This window comes from Erpetoichthys calabaricus, chromosome 2 (assembly GCF_900747795.2).
Source record: "Erpetoichthys calabaricus chromosome 2, fErpCal1.3, whole genome shotgun sequence".
In the NCBI taxonomy this organism is placed as follows: Eukaryota; Metazoa; Chordata; class Cladistia; order Polypteriformes; family Polypteridae; genus Erpetoichthys; species Erpetoichthys calabaricus.
In genome coordinates, this window is record NC_041395.2 from 165,453,914 (window position 1) to 165,469,180 (window position 15,267).

The 15,267-nt window shown below is 37.9% G+C and overlaps 1 protein-coding gene across 1 annotated transcript in view; it reads right to left on the bottom strand.

The window, feature by feature from the left end:
• LOC114645459 (receptor-type tyrosine-protein phosphatase eta-like) overlaps positions 1-15,267 on the bottom strand; it is a 104,345-nt gene that overhangs the window by 69,775 nt on the left and 19,303 nt on the right. The window contains exons 3-4 of the mRNA XM_051922877.1: positions 7,343-7,600; positions 3,200-3,457 (exon numbers count right to left, since the gene is read on the bottom strand). Of these exons, the coding sequence (XP_051778837.1) occupies positions 3,200-3,457; positions 7,343-7,600 (516 nt within the window). The remainder of the gene's footprint in view (positions 1-3,199; positions 3,458-7,342; positions 7,601-15,267) is intronic.

Here is a 15,267-nt window from a genome sequence, read left to right on the forward strand (position 1 = left end):
TGAACTCAGAAGAGCCCATTTGTTTGACTAGCGATTCACTAGGGGAACCTGAATCTAATTAACTAGGGGAAAGGGATTCTGATGTCATATTTATCTGTGGAGTTCAATAAAGTTGTTGGAGATGTTGATATCAGTACAATTGAGTCTCTGCATTCACTTCAAAATTCATAATGGAAAGGTATTGAGGAAGCACTATAACATTCTAGAAACTTGAGTGATTTTCTTTCGATTACGTACAATAAGACCATTGCTATAAAGGTTAGCAAAACTTTGTAATGTCACGCCAGGCTTACCTACTAAACCTCTGCTTTTTTAAAATAGCAAACTTGCAAATAATCGGGGAATAACTGAAAATGTATGGTTAAGAGTCCTTTTTATTATTGCAAATATATTGAAGGAGTAGTGCGTTACTAAGTGAAGTGAGAAAACATTTAAGGTCTGATTTCTTTTTTAAAGTGCTAATTTCAAACTTCTAGTTTGTTTACATTTATTTAAAATCTAGACAAAAACACGGAAAAATCTTCCATTAACTGTAGCCATTTTTCATCAGTGTTCCGTCATGTTCGCATATTATCAGTGTCGTTTGGATCGAAATACTGTATATCACTGAAAACAAGGGGGCAGGACAAATAATCCATCTTTGATTCGTGTGGTTCAATTGTAAAAAGTGACTGGGAAGATTATCACCGTTTTTTGGAAATTACAGATTCAACCGAAAAATCTACAGGTAGCAGATGATAGGTGTGCTCACTTGTGATTCCCGTGATTGCCACTGCGTCTCCTTCAGTCATATTGTCCACAGCCAAGGCCACAACTTGGAGGGTATACATGCTTCCAGGTATTAGTCCAGTTAGATTAGCAAATGCCGAAGTCGTGGTCACATTCATCACTGTGGATCCACTAACGTCAACTCTGTAGCTTCCAACGTTGCCATTTGGTGGTGTCCAGCTGAGAAAAAGTGAGCTAGTGGAGATATTACTGATCGTCAAATTGTACACCACACCAGGCTCTGTTACAGGAAACAAATTAAAGGATGGGTTAATTTAAACAATACAGAAGAAAACACAGATAAAACTTCTAATTACAATATACTATAAACTGAACAATGTAAATTTCTGAAATGGAAGTTAACCATTCATGGGGTGGGAAACTTCAACATTTTAGTGATATCACATTGCTTATTGATTCTGATATTTTTTTACACTGAATTTTTATTTTTGAATTGTTTTTCTCGGTCACTAGTAAACTGATCTTGATTGTCTGCAAGCAAAGAAACAATGGATAACTATCTCTTCCCGTTTCCCGTTATACTTCAACAAAGTCCAAGGCATCAACGTCTTTGAATTTTTCTCGTCAATATACTGTCCTTCCTGGTTGAAAAATCATCCTACAGCTTCTCTGAACAACACTGAAAAATCTGAACCTACAAATGATTGAACGCGTAAAATTGTGCTTCAGATGTGCCATGAATCCATCCATCCATTATCCAACCCGCTGAATCCGAACACAGGGTCACGGGGGTCTGCCGGAGCCAATCCCAGCCAACACAGGGCACAGGGCAGGAACCAATCCTGGGCAGGGTGCCAACCCACCGCAGGACACACACAAACACACCCACACACCAAGCACACACTAGGGCCAATTTAGAATCGCCAATCCACCTAACCTACATGTCTTTGGACTGTGGGAGGAAACCGGAGCGCCCGGAGAAAACCCACGCAGACACGGGGAGAACATGCAAATTCCACGCAGGGAGGACCCGGGAAGCGAACCCAGGTCCCCAGGTCTTCTAACTGCGAGGCAGCAGCGCTACCCACTGCGCCACCGTGCCGCCCTGTGCCATGAATAACGCATCTAATTATTTCAACAATTTCAGACATCCAGGCTTTTTGCATGTCTCTGATTTGTCCTATGATTCCTCTGATCCTATTTTCTGTTTCTCCTCTTTATATGAGTGTAACTGTTACATGCAATATTCTCTGCTTAAGACCTTTCTTTTTGCGGTTTAAAAAATTTTATTGTCATACGTAGATCACTTTTTACTGCTGGGACTGACACTATTCCTGGATGGAATGCTTGTTAAAGTTAAGAAGTGTTCTTGAGGAATTTTGTTCTCACTGAAGCAGGGAAATTACAGAATTAGGCATCACAAGGGGTCACTGATTACACAGTTACCTCATATCTTTTCACCAATAGTCAAAATCTTGTTTTGTGATACTCCTGTGCGGTAGAGATGTAATGATAGTTAATTCAAAACAAAAAAAAAAAAAAAATAGGGAATAGAAATTGACGCTCTTCGAAAAATCAGAACGGAACCTCAAACACATATCAGCAAGTGTTCTAATGTTTGACGAGCTTCCCTTTCTTTCCTTCTGTATTCCCACCATTGTTTTTCTCTGGTTGTGGGAGTTGTAAGCATTATACATCTGTGAGAGGGATACTTGTTCATGAACTCAGAAGAGCCCATTTGTTTGACTAGCGATTCACTAGGGGAACCTGAATCTAATTAACTAGGGGAAAGGGATTCTGATGTCATATTTATCTGTGGAGTTCAATAAAGTTGTTGGAGATGTTGATATCAGTACAATTGAGTCTCTGCATTCACTTCAAAATTCATAATGGAAAGGTATTGAGGAAGCACTATAACATTCTAGAAACTGGAGTGATTTTCTTTCGATTACGTACAATAAGACCATTGCTATAAAGGTTAGCAAAACTTTGTAATGTCACGCCAGGCTTACCTACTAAACCTCTGCTTTTTTAAAATAGCAAACTTGCAAATAATCGGGGAATAACTGAAAATGTATGGTTAAGAGTCCTTTTTATTATTGCAAATGTATTGAAGGAGTAGTGCGTTACTAAGTGAAGTGAGAAAACATTTAAGGTCTGATTTCTTTTTTAAAGTGCTAATTTCAAACTTCTAGTTTGTTTACATTTATTTAAAATCTAGACAAAAACACGGAAAAATCTTCCATTATCTGTAGCCATTTTTCATCAGTGTTCCGTCATGTTCGCATATTATCAGTGTCGTTTGGATCGAAATACTGTATATCACTGAAAACAAGGGGGCAGGACAAATAATCCATCTTTGATTCGTGTGGTTCAATTGTAAAAAGTGACTGGGAAGATTATCACCGTTTTTTGGAAATTACAGATTCAACCGAAAAATCTACAGGTAGCAGATGATAGGTGTGCTCACTTGTGATTCCCGTGATTGCCACTGCGTCTCCTTCAGTCATATTGTCCACAGCCAAGGCCACAACTTGGAGGGTATACATGCTTCCAGGTATTAGTCCAGTTAGATTAGCAAATGCCGAAGTCGTAGTCACATTCATCACTGTGGATCCACTAACGTCAACTCTGTAGCTTCCAACGTTGCCATTTGGTGGTGTCCAGCTGAGAAAAAGTGAGCTAGTGGAGATATTACTGATCGTCAAATTGTACACCACACCAGGCTCTGTTACAGGAAACAAATTAAAGGATGGGTTAATTTAAACAATACAGAAGAAAACACAGATAAAACTTCTAATTACAATATACTATAAACTGAACAATGTAAATTTCTGAAATGGAAGTTAACCATTCATGGGGTGGGAAACTTCAACATTTTAGTGATATCACATTGCTTATTGATTCTGATATTTTTTTTACACTGAATTTTTATTTTTGAATTGTTTTTCTCGGTCACTAGTAAACTGATCTTGATTGTCTGCAAGCAAAGAAACAATGGATAACTATCTCTTCCCGTTTCCCGTTATACTTCAACAACGTCCAAGGCATCAACGTCTTTGAATTTTTCTCGTCAATATACTGTCCTTCCTGGTTGAAAAATCATCCTACAGCTTCTCTGAACAACACTGAAAAATCTGAACCTACAAATGATTGAACGCGTAAAATTGTGCTTCAGATGTGCCATGAATAACGCATCTAATTATTTCAACAATTTCAGACATCCTGGCTTTTTGCATGTCTCTGATTTGTCCTATGATTCCTCTGATCCTATTTTCTGTTTCTCCTCTTTATATGAGTGTAACTGTTACATGCAATATTCTCTGCTTAAGACCTTTCTTTTTGCGGTTTAAAAAATTTTATTGTCATACGTAGATCACTTTTTACTGCTGGGACTGACACTATTCCTGGATGGAATGCTTGTTAAAGTTAAGAAGTGTTCTTGAGGAATTTTGTTCTCACTGAAGCAGGGAAATTACAGAATTAGGCATCACAAGGGGTCACTGATTACACAGTTACCTCATATCTTTTCACCAATAGTCAAAATCTTGTTTTGTGATACTCCTGTGCGGTAGAGATGTAATGATAGTTAATTCAAAACAAAAAAAAAAAAAAATAGGGAATAGAAATTGACGCTCTTCGAAAAATCAGAACGGAACCTCAAACACATATCAGCAAGTGTTCTAATGTTTGACGAGCTTCCCTTTCTTTCCTTCTGTATTCCCACCATTGTTTTTCTCTGGTTGTGGGAGTTGTAAGCATTATACATCTGTGAGAGGGATACTTGTTCATGAACTCAGAAGAGCCCATTTGTTTGACTAGCGATTCACTAGGGGAACCTGAATCTAATTAACTAGGGGAAAGGGATTCTGATGTCATATTTATCTGTGGAGTTCAATAAAGTTGTTGGAGATGTTGACATCAGTACAATTGAGTCTCTGCATTCACTTCAAAATTCATAATGGAAAGGTATTGAGGAAGCACTATAACATTCTAGAAACTGGAGTGATTTTCTTTCGATTACGTACAATAAGACCATTGCTATAAAGGTTAGCAAAACTTTGTAATGTCACGCCAGGCTTACCTACTAAACCTCTGCTTTTTTAAAATAGCAAACTTGCAAATAATCGGGGAATAACTGAAAATGCATGGTTAAGAGTCCTTTTTATTATTGCAAATATATTGAAGGAGTAGTGCGTTACTAAGTGAAGTGAGAAAACATTTAAGGTCTGATTTCTTTTTTAAAGTGCTAATTTCAAACTTCTAGTTTGTTTACATTTATTTAAAATCTAGACAAAAACACGGAAAAATCTTCCATTATCTGTAGCCATTTTTCATCAGTGTTCCGTCATGTTCGCATATTATCAGTGTCGTTTGGATCGAAATACTGTATATCACTGAAAACAAGGGGGCAGGACAAATAATCCATCTTTGATTCGTGTGGTTCAATTGTAAAAAGTGACTGGGAAGATTATCACCGTTTTTTGGAAATTACAGATTCAACCGAAAAATCTACAGGTAGCAGATGATAGGTGTGCTCACTTGTGATTCCCGTGATTGCCACTGCGTCTCCTTCAGTCATATTGTCCACAGCCAAGGCCACAACTTGGAGGGTATACATGCTTCCAGGTATTAGTCCAGTTAGATTAGCAAATGCCGAAGTCGTGGTCACATTCATCACTGTGGATCCACTAACGTCAACTCTGTAGCTTCCAACGTTGCCATTTGGTGGTGTCCAGCTGAGAAAAAGTGAGCTAGTGGAGATATTACTGATCGTCAAATTGTACACCACACCAGGCTCTGTTACAGGAAACAAATTAAAGGATGGGTTAATTTAAACAATACAGAAGAAAACACAGATAAAACTTCTAATTACAATATACTATAAACTGAACAATGTAAATTTCTGAAATGGAAGTTAACCATTCATGGGGTGGGAAACTTCAACATTTTAGTGATATCACATTGCTTATTGATTCTGATATTTTTTTACACTGAATTTTTATTTTTGAATTGTTTTTCTCGGTCACTAGTAAACTGATCTTGATTGTCTGCAAGCAAAGAAACAATGGATAACTATCTCTTCCCGTTTCCCGTTATACTTCAACAACGTCCAAGGCATCAACGTCTTTGAATTTTTCTCGTCAATATACTGTCCTTCCTGGTTGAAAAATCATCCTACAGCTTCTCTGAACAACACTGAAAAATCTGAACCTACAAATGATTGAACGCGTAAAATTGTGCTTCAGATGTGCCATGAATAACGCATCTAATTATTTCAACAATTTCAGACATCCTGGCTTTTTGCATGTCTCTGATTTGTCCTATGATTCCTCTGATCCTATTTTCTGTTTCTCCTCTTTATATGAGTGTAACTGTTACATGCAATATTCTCTGCTTAAGACCTTTCTTTTTGCGGTTTAAAAAATTTTATTGTCATACGTAGATCACTTTTTACTGCTGGGACTGACACTATTCCTGGATGGAATGCTTGTTAAAGTTAAGAAGTGTTCTTGAGGAATTTTGTTCTCACTGAAGCAGGGAAATTACAGAATTAGGCATCACAAGGGGTCACTGATTACACAGTTACCTCATATCTTTTCACCAATAGTCAAAATCTTGTTTTGTGATACTCCTGTGCGGTAGAGATGTAATGATAGTTAATTCAAAAAAAAAAAAAAAAAAAATAGGGAATAGAAATTGACGCTCTTCGAAAAATCAGAACGGAACCTCAAACACATATCAGCAAGTGTTCTAATGTTTGACGAGCTTCCCTTTCTTTCCTTCTGTATTCCCACCATTGTTTTTCTCTGGTTGTGGGAGTTGTAAGCATTATACATCTGTGAGAGGGATACTTGTTCATGAACTCAGAAGAGCCCATTTGTTTGACTAGCGATTCACTAGGGGAACCTGAATCTAATTAACTAGGGGAAAGGGATTCTGATGTCATATTTATCTGTGGAGTTCAATAAAGTTGTTGGAGATGTTGATATCAGTACAATTGAGTCTCTGCATTCACTTCAAAATTCATAATGGAAAGGTATTGAGGAAGCACTATAACATTCTAGAAACTGGACTGATTTTCTTTCGATTACGTACAATAAGACCATTGCTATAAAGGTTAGCAAAACTTTGTAATGTCACGCCAGGCTTACCTACTAAACCTCTGCTTTTTTAAAATAGCAAACTTGCAAATAATCGGGGAATAACTGAAAATGTATGGTTAAGAGTCCTTTTTATTATTGCAAATATATTGAAGGAGTAGTGCGTTACTAAGTGAAGTGAGAAAACATTTAAGGTCTGATTTCTTTTTTAAAGTGCTAATTTCAAACTTCTAGTTTGTTTACATTTATTTAAAATCTAGACAAAAACACGGAAAAATCTTCCATTAACTGTAGCCATTTTTCATCAGTGTTCCGTCATGTTCGCATATTATCAGTGTCGTTTGGATCGAAATACTGTATATCACTGAAAACAAGGGGGCAGGACAAATAATCCATCTTTGATTCGTGTGGTTCAATTGTAAAAAGTGACTGGGAAGATTATCACCGTTTTTTGGAAATTACAGATTCAACCGAAAAATCTACAGGTAGCAGATGATAGGTGTGCTCACTTGTGATTCCCGTGATTGCCACTGCGTCTCCTTCAGTCATATTGTCCACAGCCAAGGCCACAACTTGGAGGGTATACATGCTTCCAGGTATTAGTCCAGTTAGATTAGCAAATGCCGAAGTCGTGGTCACATTCATCACTGTGGATCCACTAACGTCAACTCTGTAGCTTCCAACGTTGCCATTTGGTGGTGTCCAGCTGAGAAAAAGTGAGCTAGTGGAGATATTACTGATCGTCAAATTGTACACCACACCAGGCTCTGTTACAGGAAACAAATTAAAGGATGGGTTAATTTAAACAATACACAAGAAAACACAGATAAAACTTCTAATTACAATATACTATAAACTGAACAATGTAAATTTCTGAAATGGAAGTTAACCATTCATGGGGTGGGAAACTTCAACATTTTAGTGATATCACATTGCTTATTGATTCTGATATTTTTTTACACTGAATTTTTCTTTTTGAATTGTTTTTCTCGGTCACTAGTAAACTGATCTTGATTGTCTGCAAGCAAAGAAACAATGGATAACTATCTCTTCCCGTTTCCCGTTATACTTCAACAACGTCCAAGGCATCAACGTCTTTGAATTTTTCTCGTCAATATACTGTCCTTCCTGGTTGAAAAATCATCCTACAGCTTCTCTGAACAACACTGAAAAATCTGAACCTACAAATGATTGAACGCGTAAAATTGTGCTTCAGATGTGCCATGAATCCATCCATCCATTATCCAACCCGCTGAATCCGAACACAGGGTCACGGGGGTCTGCCGGAGCCAATCCTAGCCAACACAGGGCACAGGGCAGGAACCAATCCTGGGCAGGGTGCCATCCCACCGCAGGACACACACAAACACACCCACACACCAAGCACACACTAGGGCCAATTTAGAATCGCCAATCCACCTAACCTACACGTCTTTGGACTGTGGGAGGAAACCGGAGCGCCCGGAGGAAACCCACGCAGACACGGGGAGAACATGCAAATTCCACGCAGGGAGGACCCGGGAAAGCGAACCCAGGTCCCCAGGTCTTCTAACTGCGAGGGCAGCAGCGCTACCCCACTGCGCCACCGTGCCGCCCTGTGCCATGAATAACGCATCTAATTATTCAACAATTTCAGACATCCAGGCTTTTTGCATGTCTCTGATTTGTCCTATGATTCCTCTGATCCTATTTTCTGTTTCTCCTCTTTATATGAGTGTAACTGTTACATGCAATATTCTCTGCTTAAGACCTTTCTTTTTGCGGTTTAAAAAATTTTATTGTCATACGTAGATCACTTTTTACTGCTGGGACTGACACTATTCCTGGATGGAATGCTTGTTAAAGTTAAGAAGTGTTCTTGAGGAATTTCGTTCTCACTGAAGCAGGGAAATTACAGAATTAGGCATCACAAGGGGTCACTGATTACACAGTTACCTCATATCTTTTCACCAATAGTCAAAATCTTGTTTTGTGATACTCCTGTGCGGTAGAGATGTAATGATAGTTAATTCAAAAAAAAAAAAAAAAAAAAAATAGGGAATAGAAATTGACGCTCTTCGAAAAATCAGAACGGAACCTCAAACACATATCAGCAAGTGTTCTAATGTTTGACGAGCTTCCCTTTCTTTCCTTCTGTATTCCCACCATTGTTTTTCTCTGGTTGTGGGAGTTGTAAGCATTATACATCTGTGAGAGGGATACTTGTTCATGAACTCAGAAGAGCCCATTTGTTTGACTAGCGATTCACTAGGGGAACCTGAATCTAATTAACTAGGGGAAACTGATTCTGATGTCATATTTATCTGTGGAGTTCAATAAAGTTGTTGGAGATGTTGATATCAGTACAATTGAGTCTCTGCATTCACTTCAAAATTCATAATGGAAAGGTATTGAGGAAGCACTATAACATTCTAGAAACTGGACTGATTTTCTTTCGATTACGTACAATAAGACCATTGCTATAAAGGTTAGCAAAACTTTGTAATGTCACGCCAGGCTTACCTACTAAACCTCTGCTTTTTTAAAATAGCAAACTTGCAAATAATCGGGGAATAACTGAAAATGTATGGTTAAGAGTCCTTTTTATTATTGCAAATATATTGAAGGAGTAGTGCGTTACTAAGTGAAGTGAGAAAACATTTAAGGTCTGATTTCTTTTTTAAAGTGCTAATTTCAAACTTCTAGTTTGTTTACATTTATTTAAAATCTAGACAAAAACACGGAAAAATCTTCCATTATCTGTAGCCATTTTTCATCAGTGTTCCGTCATGTTCGCATATTATCAGTGTCGTTTGGATCGAAATACTGTATATCACTGAAAACAAGGGGGCAGGACAAATAATCCATCTTTGATTCGTGTGGTTCAATTGTAAAAAGTGACTGGGAAGATTATCACCGTTTTTTGGAAATTACAGATTCAACCGAAAAATCTACAGGTAGCAGATGATAGGTGTGCTCACTTGTGATTCCCGTGATTGCCACTGCGTCTCCTTCAGTCATATTGTCCACAGCCAAGGCCACAACTTGGAGGGTATACATGCTTCCAGGTATTAGTCCAGTTAGATTAGCAAATGCCGAAGTCGTGGTCACATTCATCACTGTGGATCCACTAACGTCAACTCTGTAGCTTCCAACGTTGCCATTTGGTGGTGTCCAGCTGAGAAAAAGTGAGCTAGTGGAGATATTACTGATCGTCAAATTGTACACCACACCAGGCTCTGTTACAGGAAACAAATTAAAGGATGGGTTAATTTAAACAATACACAAGAAAACACAGATAAAACTTCTAATTACAATATACTATATATAAACTGAACAATGTAAATTTCTGAAATGGAAGTTAACCATTCATGGGGTGGGAAACTTCAACATTTTAGTGATATCACATTGCTTATCGATTCTGATATTTTTTTACACTGAATTTTTATTTTTGAATTGTTTTTCTCGGTCACTAGTAAACTGATCTTGATTGTCTGCAAGCAAAGAAACAATGGATAACTATCTCTTCCCGTTTCCCGTTATACTTCAACAACGTCCAAGGCATCAACGTCTTTGAATTTTTCTCGTCAATATACTGTCCTTCCTGGTTGAAAAATCATCCTACAGCTTCTCTGAACAACACTGAAAAATCTGAACCTACAAATGATTGAACGCGTAAAATTGTGCTTCAGATGTGCCATGAATAACGCATCTAATTATTTCAACAATTTCAGACATCCTGGCTTTTTGCATGTCTCTGATTTGTCCTATGATTCCTCTGATCCTATTTTCTGTTTCTCCTCTTTATATGAGTGTAACTGTTACATGCAATATTCTCTGCTTAAGACCTTTCTTTTTGCGGTTTAAAAAATTTTATTGTCATACGTAGATCACTTTTTACTGCTGGGACTGACACTATTCCTGGATGGAATGCTTGTTAAAGTTAAGAAGTGTTCTTGAGGAATTTTGTTCTCACTGAAGCAGGGAAATTACAGAATTAGGCATCACAAGGGGTCACTGATTACACAGTTACCTCATATCTTTTCACCAATAGTCAAAATCTTGTTTTGTGATACTCCTGTGCGGTAGAGATGTAATGATAGTTAATTCAAAACAAAAAAAAAAAAAAAAATAGGGAATAGAAATTGACGCTCTTCGAAAAATCAGAACGGAACCTCAAACACATATCAGCAAGTGTTCTAATGTTTGACGAGCTTCCCTTTCTTTCCTTCTGTATTCCCACCATTGTTTTTCTCTGGTTGTGGGAGTTGTAAGCATTATACATCTGTGAGAGGGATACTTGTTCATGAACTCAGAAGAGCCCATTTGTTTGACTAGCGATTCACTAGGGGAACCTGAATCTAATTAACTAGGGGAAAGGGATTCTGATGTCATATTTATCTGTGGAGTTCAATAAAGTTGTTGGAGATGTTGATATCAGTACAATTGAGTCTCTGCATTCACTTCAAAATTCATAATGGAAAGGTATTGAGGAAGCACTATAACATTCTAGAAACTTGAGTGATTTTCTTTCGATTACGTACAATAAGACCATTGCTATAAAGGTTAGCAAAACTTTGTAATGTCACGCCAGGCTTACCTACTAAACCTCTGCTTTTTTAAAATAGCAAACTTGCAAATAATCGGGGAATAACTGAAAATGCATGGTTAAGAGTCCTTTTTATTATTGCAAATAGATTGAAGGAGCAGTGCGTTACTAAGTGAAGTGAGAAAACATTTAAGGTCTGATTTCTTTTTTAAAGTGCTAATTTCAAACTTCTAGTTTGTTTACATTTATTTAAAATCTAGACAAAAACACGGAAAAATCTTCCATTATCTGTAGCCATTTTTCATCAGTGTTCCGTCATGTTCGCATATTATCAGTGTCGTTTGGATCGAAATACTGTATATCACTGAAAACAAGGGGGCAGGACAAATAATCCATCTTTGATTCGTGTGGTTCAATTGTAAAAAGTGACTGGGAAGATTATCACCGTTTTTTGGAAATTACAGATTCAACCGAAAAATCTACAGGTAGCAGATGATAGGTGTGCTCACTTGTGATTCCCGTGATTGCCACTGCGTCTCCTTCAGTCATATTGTCCACAGCCAAGGCCACAACTTGGAGGGTATACATGCTTCCAGGTATTAGTCCAGTTAGATTAGCAAATGCCGAAGTCGTGGTCACATTCATCACTGTGGATCCACTAACGTCAACTCTGTAGCTTCCAACGTTGCCATTTGGTGGTGTCCAGCTGAGAAAAAGTGAGCTAGTGGAGATATTACTGATCGTCAAATTGTACACCACACCAGGCTCTGTTACAGGAAACAAATTAAAGGATGGGTTAATTTAAACAATATAGAAGAAAACACAGATAAAACTTCAAATTACAATATACTATAAACTGAACAATGTAAATTTCTGAAATGGAAGTTAACCATTCATGGGGTGGGAAACTTCAACATTTTAGTGATATCACATTGCTTATTGATTCTGATATTTTTTTACACTGAATTTTTATTTTTGAATTGTTTTTCTCGGTCACTAGTAAACTGATCTTGATTGTCTGCAAGCAAAGAAACAATGGATAACTATCTCTTCCCGTTTCCCGTTATACTTCAACAACGTCCAAGGCATCAACGTCTTTGAATTTTTCTCGTCAATATACTGTCCTTCCTGGTTGAAAAATCATCCTACAGCTTCTCTGAACAACACTGAAAAATCTGAACCTACAAATGATTGAACGCGTAAAATTGTGCTTCAGATGTGCCATGAATAACGCATCTAATTATTTCAACAATTTCAGACATCCTGGCTTTTTGCATGTCTCTGATTTGTCCTATGATTCCTCTGATCCTATTTTCTGTTTCTCCTCTTTATATGAGTGTAACTGTTACATGCAATATTCTCTGCTTAAGACCTTTCTTTTTGCGGTTTAAAAAATTTTATTGTCATACGTAGATCACTTTTTACTGCTGGGACTGACACTATTCCTGGATGGAATGCTTGTTAAAGTTAAGAAGTGTTCTTGAGCAATTTCGTTCTCACTGAAGCAGGGAAATTACAGAATTAGGCATCACAAGGGGTCACTGATTACACAGTTACCTCATATCTTTTCACCAATAGTCAAAATCTTGTTTTGTGATACTCCTGTGCGGTAGAGATGTAATGATAGTTAATTCAAAACAAAAAAAAAAAAAAATAGGGAATAGAAATTGACGCTCTTCGAAAAATCAGAACGGAACCTCAAACACATATCAGCAAGTGTTCTAATGTTTGACGAGCTTCCCTTTCTTTCCTTCTGTATTCCCACCATTGTTTTTCTCTGGTTGTGGGAGTTGTAAGCATTATACATCTGTGAGAGGGATACTTGTTCATGAACTCAGAAGAGCCCATTTGTTTGACTAGCGATTCACTAGGGGAACCTGAATCTAATTAACTAGGGGAAAGGGATTCTGATGTCATATTTATCTGTGGAGTTCAATAAAGTTGTTGGAGATGTTGATATCAGTACAATTGAGTCTCTGCATTCACTTCAAAATTCATAATGGAAAGGTATTGAGGAAGCACTATAACATTCTAGAAACTGGACTGATTTTCTTTCGATTACGTACAATAAGACCATTGCTATAAAGGTTAGCAAAACTTTGTAATGTCACGCCAGGCTTACCTACTAAACCTCTGCTTTTTTAAAATAGCAAACTTGCAAATAATCGGGGAATAACTGAAAATGTATGGTTAAGAGTCCTTTTTATTATTGCAAATAGATTGAAGGAGTAGTGCGTTACTAAGTGAAGTGAGAAAACATTTAAGGTCTGATTTCTTTTTTAAAGTGCTAATTTCAAACTTCTAGTTTGTTTACATTTATTTAAAATCTAGACAAAAACACGGAAAAATCTTCCATTAACTGTAGCCATTTTTCATCAGTGTTCCGTCATGTTCGCATATTATCAGTGTCGTTTGGATCGAAATACTGTATATCACTGAAAACAAGGGGGCAGGACAAATAATCCATCTTTGATTCGTGTGGTTCAATTGTAAAAAGTGACTGGGAAGATTATCACCGTTTTTTGGAAATTACAGATTCAACCGAAAAATCTACAGGTAGCAGATGATAGGTGTGCTCACTTGTGATTCCCGTGATTGCCACTGCGTCTCCTTCAGTCATATTGTCCACAGCCAAGGCCACAACTTGGAGGGTATACATGCTTCCAGGTATTAGTCCAGTTAGATTAGCAAATGCCGAAGTCGTGGTCACATTCATCACTGTGGATCCACTAACGTCAACTCTGTAGCTTCCAACGTTGCCATTTGGTGGTGTCCAGCTGAGAAAAAGTGAGCTAGTGGAGATATTACTGATCGTCAAATTGTACACCACACCAGGCTCTGTTACAGGAAACAAATTAAAGGATGGGTTAATTTAAACAATACACAAGAAAACACAGATAAAACTTCTAATTACAATATACTATATATAAACTGAACAATGTAAATTTCTGAAATGGAAGTTAACCATTCATGGGGTGGGAAACTTCAACATTTTAGTGATATCACATTGCTTATTGATTCTGATATTTTTTTACACTGAATTTTTATTTTTGAATTGTTTTTCTCGGTCACTAGTAAACTGATCTTGATTGTCTGCAAGCAAAGAAACAATGGATAACTATCTCTTCCCGTTTCCCGTTATACTTCAACAACGTCCAAGGCATCAACGTCTTTGAATTTTTCTCGTCAATATACTGTCCTTCCTGGTTGAAAAATCATCCTACAGCTTCTCTGAACAACACTGAAAAATCTGAACCTACAAATGATTGAACGCGTAAAATTGTGCTTCAGATGTGCCATGAATCCATCCATCCATTATCCAACCCGCTGAATCCGAACACAGGGTCACGGGGGTCTGCCGGAGCCAATCCTAGCCAACACAGGGCACAGGGCAGGAACCAATCCTGGGCAGGGTGCCATCCCACCGCAGGACACACACAAACACACCCACACACCAAGCACACACTAGGGCCAATTTAGAATCGCCAATCCACCTAACCTACACGTCTTTGGACTGTGGGAGGAAACCGGAGCGCCCGGAGGAAACCCACGCAGACACGGGGAGAACATGCAAATTCCACGCAGGGAGGACCCGGGAAGCGAACCCAGGTCCCCAGGTCTTCTAACTGCGAGGCAGCAGCGCTACCCACTGCGCCACCGTGCCGCCCTGTGCCATGAATAACGCATCTAATTATTTCAACAATTTCAGACATCCAGGCTTTTTGCATGTCTCTGATTTGTCCTATGATTCCTCTGATCCTATTTTCTGTTTCTCCTCTTTATATGAGTGTAACTGTTACATGCAATATTCTCTGCTTAAGACCTTTCTTTTTGCGGTTTAAAAAATTTTATTGTCATACGTAGATCACTTTTTACTGCTGGGACTGACACTATTCCTGGATGGAA